Genomic DNA, 7500 nt, shown 5'->3' with positions numbered 1-7500 from the left:
ACAAAGAATGTGTTGTGGAGGATTTATTTTTTTATTTTTTATTTTTGTTTTTGCCAAATCCTGAGAGAGAGAGAGAGAGAGAGAGAGAGAGAGAGAGAGAGAGAGAGAGAGAGAGAGAGAGAGAGAGAGAGAGAGAGAGAGAGGTAGTTAGTGTATCGATTGTTTGTTGTGAGAAAGACTGTTGGTATAAATGAGATTGTTTGTTTATGTTTTTAGCTAGGTTACGGCAGTGGTGAATGTTTCGGAGCGAATGCTTATTTTGATTTGACTACAGCTTAAGGCAGTTGTGTGTGTAAATGGTGGATTATATTTCTTATTCTTTTACCAGCGTGGAAGTGTTGATTGATTTTCTGAGCCGTGATTCCTCCTTGCTGAGACTAACTCCTTTGGAGAGATTAAATTGATTTTGAATGCTGATATATAGTTGCTGACCTGGCCTGGAATTGATTAGATTTAGACTGCCCTTTTGGATTACTAAACAGTTGATGACCTGGCTTGTGTATTACGATTACGATTACGGATGATAATGATGATACTGTCCACAACCAAAATCAATTAATACAATGTGTATTGAAATTTGGCAGTGTTTTGGTGGCTACAGAGTTGTGGTTGGGCTATAAAAGGATTGTTGGCCCTCGTGTGGACAAAGAGGTCCACACACAAACACATATACATATTTTGGTGTTGGTGTACGATGTAATTTAAGTTTGTTAGGGTTTTTTGTGTTTATTTAAATGGTGTTTTTTGTATGTTTAGTGTTTACGTTTTGTTAGTGCTTTATTGATCTTGAGGGTTTAATTGAGTGTGGAAGGGTTTTTAGTGTTAATTATTCTAGTTTGTAAGAAATATAGTAATAAGGTTATGTTTTGTTTATTTTGTCCTTTTTGTCTAAGAGTCTGGTTGTAGATTACGTAAGGGGAAAGTTTGATTTGTGGAGACAATTGTATGTTAGAGTGATCAAGGGTGTGGGGGTTATTTTGCAACATCCCGCCACAGTGTGAGGAATGAGAGAAACCCCACATTAATCAAACAACGAAGAATAAAAGCAAAGAATATGTGGGGAATGAGAGAAACACCACATTAATCAAATGATGAAGAATAAAAACAAAGAATGTTTGAAGAATGATACAAACACCACATTAAGCAAACGATGAATAGATGAAGAGCAAAATCAAAGAATGTCTGAGGAATGAGAGAAATGCCTCATTAATCAAATGATGAATGGACAAAGAGCATAAACAAATAAGGTCTGAGTAATGAGAGAAACACTGCAGTAATCAAACGACCAATAGACGAAAAACGAAAACAAAGAATGTCTGAGGAATGAAAAAAATGACACATTAATCAAACGGCGAATAGACGAAGAACGAAAACAAAGAATGTCTGAGGAATGAGTGAAACACCACATTAATCAAAAGACGAAGAATAAAAGCATAGAATGTATGTGAAATGAGAGAAACATCACATTAATCAAACGACAAGTAGAGGAAAAACAAATGCAAATAATGTCTGAGAAATGAGAGAAAAACCATATCAATCAGATGCTGAAGAATAAAAACAAAGAATGTCTTAGGAATGAGAGAAACACCACATTTATTAAACGATGAATAGACGAAGAACGAAAACAAAGAATGTCTGAGGAATGAGAGAAATGCCACACTAATTAAACGGCGAATAGACGAAGAGCGTAAATGAAGACGGTCTGGGAATGAGAGAAATGCTACATTAATCAAACAGTGAATAGACGAAAAACGAAACAAAGAATGTCTGAGGAATGAGAGAAACACCACATTAATCAAACAATGAATAGATGAAAAACGTAAACAAAAAATGTCTAAGGAATGAGAAAAACACCACATTTATCAAACGGTAAATAGTTGAAGAACCAAAACAAGAATGTCTGAAAAATGAGAGAAACACCACATTAATCAAGTGACAATGAATAAAAACAAAGAATACCTGAGGAATGAGAGAAACACCACATTAATCAAACGGCGAATAGACAAAAAACTAAAACAAAGAATGTCTGAGCAATGAAAGAAACATCACATTAATAGAGTAACGAAGAATAAAAATAATGTATGAGGAATGAGGGAAACACCACATTAATCAAACAACAAATAGATGAAGAACCAAAATAAAGAATGTTTGAGGAATGAGACAAACACCACATTAATCAAACAATGAAGAATAAGAACAAAGAATGTCTGAGGAATGACAAAAACACCACATTAATCAAACGACGAAAAGATGAAGAACGAAAATATAGAATGTCTGAGGAATGAGAGAAACACCGCATGAATCAAACGGCGAATAGATGAAGAGAGTAAGCAAAGAAGGTCTGAGGAATGAGATAAAAACGACATTAATCAAATGATGAAGAATAAAAACATAGAATGTCCGAGGAATGAGGAGCCTCGATGGTTGAGTCGGTTTGGGCAACAAGCTCGGACTTCGTAGAAGTCTGTGTCACGGGTTCAACTCCGCACCCGACCAGTCAGAAAGGCGGACACTTTACTATCCATGTAGATACCTCAGGATTGTGTATGTAATCGACGGATAGGTTTGCGTAAAAGCAAATGGGTGTTACAGACTAATACACACACAAACACAGCCATTCCAACACCTTCTAAAAATATAACAAACACCTCACACATCTCGAACTATCGACCTAACCACGCCATGATTCATCGCTGTTGGGAGGAGGCGATGGTGGCTGGTACAACACAAACATACACTACCGGGATCTAGCGATGGCGGGCGGGGCAGCCGGTCGGGACTACGGCCCACCCCAAAGCCAAAGCAAAGTCCTTCAAAAGAAGGCAACCGTGTTACCTCATACGAATGGGAAAAAGGCATGCTAATAGATGATGATGATGATGATGATCAATGTCTGAGGAATGACAAAAACACCATATTAATCAAACGATGAATAGATGAAGGACGAAAACAAAGAATGTCTGAGGAATGAGATAAAAGCCACATTAATCAAACGGCAAATAGACGAAGAACAAAAACAAAGAATGTCTGAGGAATGAGAGAAACTCCATATTAATCGAAGGGCAAATAGACAAAGAGCGAATACAAAGAATGTCTGAGGAATGGGAGAAACACCACATTAATCAAACGACGAAGAATAAAAGCATAAAATGTGTGAGGAATGAGAGAAACACCACATCAATCAAATGGCAAAGAATAGAAACAAAGAATGTCTGAGGAATGAAAGAAACACCACATTAATCAAATAATGAATAGAAGAAGAATGAAAACAAAGAATGAGGAATGAGAGAAATGCCACATTAATCAATCTACTGATAGACGAAGATTGTAAGTGAAGGTCTGAGGAATGAGAGAAATGACACATTAATCAAACTTTTGCTTGATTGATTGCCTAGCCTTATGATAGGCACAGGATCTTGCGTTTGTCATCCATATATATAATAAATAAACTGTCGAGCTTGAGCGGGATTCAAACCTCAGCCCGGCGATCAATCAAATGGCGAATTGATGAAGAACGAAGATAAAAGAATGTCTGATGAATGAAAGGAACATCACATTAATCAAACAACAAATAGATGAAAAACCTAAACAAAGAATGTCTGAGGAATGAGAAAAAAAACACTAATCAAACGGCAAATAGACGAAGAACAAGGACAGAATGTCTGAGGACTGAGAGAAACACCACATGAATCAAACGACGAATAATTAAAACAAAGAATGTCTGAGAAATGAGAAGAACACTTCATAAATTAAACGACGAATATAAGAAGAACGAAAACAATGAATGTCTGAGGAATGAGAGAAACGCCACATTAATCAAATGACGAATAGTCGAAAAGCGTAAACAAAGGTCTGAGGAATGAGAGAAATGCTACATCAATCAAATAACAAAGAACGAAAACAAAGAATTTCTGAGGAATGAGAAAAACACCACATTAATGAAAGAGCAAATAGATAAAAAACATAAACAATGTTCATGAAATGAGAAAAACACAGTATCAAACGAGGAGGAATGAAATCAAAGAATGTCCGAGGAATGAGAGAAGCACCCCATTGATCAAACGACGAATAGATAAAACACAAAAATAGAGAATGTCTGAGGAATGAGAGAAACGCCACATTAATCAAACCGTGAACAGATGAAGAGCGTAAACAATGTCTGATGATTTAAGAAAAGAGAGAAACACCACGTTAATTAAACGATGAATAGCTGAAGTACGAAAACAAAGAATGTTTGAGGAATGAGAGAAATGCCACATTAATCAAACGACGAATAGATGGAGCTTTTCAAACGAGGATTAGACAAAGAACGAAAAAAAAAACAATGTCTGGGGATGCGAGGAATGAGAGATACGCCACATTAACCAAACGACGAATAGCATGAGAAGGGAATGGTAGATAGGGAAAAATAAGCGAAGAATAAACCCTTACCTTTTGCACTTCCTCAGGATACCACATGGGAGTTTCAAAATGTGAAGGCCTACATTGCCTGCACTTCTGACCCTTTAAGGAGAATCTAATATGTCCGCATTGAGCTTCGGCATCCCAAGAGTAGTAAAATACTGCAGAACTGTTCATACTGCTCCATCTGCGACCACAGTGCTGAAAATATTTTCACTAAAATTTGAGGAACATTCTTACAAAGGGTTCTACGCATATAATTCTCTAAGATAGGCGTAGAGGGGCGGAACTTTTATAAGGAAAAGAGATAGAAGAGTTTACCCAATGCTCGTATTTGTATAACTCGTTATCCATATGCAATTATTATGTCATCTGAATTCTCTATATTTTCCAGAAAAGCTTAAGGAATTGAAAATAGAAGATATATATATATATATATATATATATATATATATATATATATATATATATATATATATATATATATATACGGACTAAAGTGCATATTAAAATAAATAAAACGTTTCTTACATAAAACAATGAATTTGAAGTAGATTCCAAACAATTTCAGAGGATATATTCAAGTAAGGAAATATCTTGCAAATGCGTCTTTAAACAAAGTATTACTCATACTGTAGATGTCGCAGTACCGTGGAACGCAAGAGTGGAAGATAAGGGAAGAAAAAATAAATAGAAAGGTACCAAGACTTACAAATTGAATTAAGAAGGCTATGAAATGTACAGAAAGAAGTGGTACCAATAATCATAGGAACTTTATCTTGAGAAGGTAGGAGCTGATATAGCCCTAGGACTTGTGCAGAAGAGAATACTATTTGAAACAGCATATGTAGTGAGGAAAGCGATGGATTCCTAAAGAAGCTGGATGTAACACGGAACCCCACACTGAAAACCATCAGTCTCTGTAGACTGGAATTATAAAAAAAAAAAAAACGACAATTAGAGAAATTATAGAAAAATGTACGTTACCTGGCATAAGAAACGAACTTTAGCCATATCTCTGAAGACGAACCATCCACTGTATTCAGATTCACAGACTCCGAACATCCAAACATGTGGGAGATTTTGGAAGAAGGTTTCAAAACACGCTTTCCAAGTTTGTTCCATACCACTGCAAAAAATAAAAGGATAGGTTGTAATAGTTATCAGGTAATTTACCTTATCAAAGTTAAAATTATTATTTACAGTATATTCATCCACAACATTGGTGTTTCTTTCTTAATTTCTAAACGAATAACTTGGAAAATTTAAGCCCACACTATTTGCTTTTAATGAATAACTTGAAACATCACACTAAAGGTGTTTTTATTTTTTTTTTTTTGGGGGGGGGGGAATGAATAACTTTAAACATTTCAGAATACACCATTGATGTTTTTAACATAAATTGATAACTTGAAACATTCAAGAACACGCCATTGTTTTTTATTAAATGAATAAGATGAAACATTTTAACCTATTTTTTTTTTTTTTGTAAATTAAGCCCACACCATTGGTGTTTTTTTTTTTTAAATGAATAACACGCAACATTTTAGCCCATAGTATTGTTTTTTTTTTTTTTTTTTTTGTAAATGGCTAACTTGAAACATTCAAGCCCACACCATTAGTGCGTGTTTCTAGCCTAAACCGTTGGATTTTTTTTTTTTTTTTTTTTTTTTTTTTGTAAACGGATAACTTGGAACATTCAAGTCCACATCAATTATTGTTTACGTTTTACGTAAATTAAAACTTGAAACATTCAAACCTACACCATTGATGTTTTTTATTATTTATTTATTTTTTTTTTTTTTGGTAAATGAATAACATGGAACATTTTACCCCACACTATTGGTCCTTAATTTTTGGTAAATGAATAACTTGAAACGTTCCGACCTACACCAATGGGGGTTTTTTTTTCTTTTGTGAATTAATAACTTGAACATTTTAGCCCAGACTATTGGTGTTTTTTTTTTTTTTTTTTTTTTTTTTTTTTTTTTTTTTGTAAATTGATAACTTGAAACATTTCATTTAAGCCCGCACCATTGGCGGTTTTTCTTTTTTTTAATGAATGACATGAAGCATTTCAGTCCACCCAATTGGTGCCTTTTTTTTTTTTTTTTTTTTTTTTTTTGTAAAGGAATAACAAAACATTCAAACCCACACCATTTATAGTTTTTTTTATTTTTTTTTTTTGTAAATGAATAACCTGAAAAATTCTAGCCCAAACTATTGGTGTTCTATTTTTTTTTTTTTTTTTTTTTTTTTTTTTTTGTAAATGGATAACTTGAAACATTTAAGCCCACACCATCGGTGTTTTTCTTTAGATTTTTATTTTATTAAATAACATGTAACATTTTAGCCCACACCACTGTAAATGAATGCCATGAAACATTTTAGCCCACACCATTTTTTCTAAATAAATAACGTTAAACATTTAAACCCACACCATTGTTTTTTTCTTTTTGTAAATGAATACCATGATACATTTAAACCTACGCCATTTTTTTTCTTTTTTTTTGTAAATTAATAACATTAACCATTTAAGCCTACACCATTATTGTTGTTTATTTTGTAAATGAATAACATTAAACATTTAAGTCCACACCATTGGTTTTTTTTTTAAATGAATAACATAAAAAACTTAAACCTACACAATTGGTGTTTTTTTTTTCTTTTTGTAAATGAATAACTTGGAACATTTAAGCCTACACCAGTGGTATTTTTGTTGTTGTAAATGAATAGCACTAAACATTTAAGCCCACACCACTAGTGTTTTTTCTTTTTTTAAATGAATAACATGAAACATTTAAGCCCACACCAGTGGTGTTTTTTGTTTTTGTAAATAAATAACATTAAATATCTAAACTCACACCCCTGGTGATTTTTTTTTGTAAATGAATAACATGAAACATTCAAGTTCACACCATTGGTGATTTTTTGTTGTTGTAAATGAATAACATCAAACATTTAAGCTCGCGCCCCTGGTGGTTTTTTTTTTTTTTTTTGTAAATGAAAACCATTAAACATTTAAGCCCACACAATTAGTGTATTTTTCTTAAATGAATAACATTAAACATTTAAGCCTACATCATTGTAGTTTTTTTT

The 7500-nt window shown here is 33.4% G+C and overlaps 1 protein-coding gene across 1 annotated transcript in view; it reads right to left on the bottom strand.

Moving 5' to 3' along the window:
• The window catches only part of LOC137646794 (uncharacterized), a 22288-nt gene that overhangs the window by 2633 nt on the left and 12155 nt on the right, over positions 1 to 7500 (bottom strand). The window contains exons 2-3 of the mRNA XM_068379884.1: positions 5389 to 5530; positions 4432 to 4602 (exon numbers count right to left, since the gene is read on the bottom strand). Of these exons, the coding sequence (XP_068235985.1) occupies positions 4432 to 4602; positions 5389 to 5530 (313 nt within the window). The remainder of the gene's footprint in view (positions 1 to 4431; positions 4603 to 5388; positions 5531 to 7500) is intronic.

This window comes from Palaemon carinicauda, chromosome 9 (assembly GCF_036898095.1).
Source record: "Palaemon carinicauda isolate YSFRI2023 chromosome 9, ASM3689809v2, whole genome shotgun sequence".
In the NCBI taxonomy this organism is placed as follows: Eukaryota; Metazoa; Arthropoda; class Malacostraca; order Decapoda; family Palaemonidae; genus Palaemon; species Palaemon carinicauda.
This window is presented reverse-complemented; position numbering and strand designations above follow the sequence as displayed.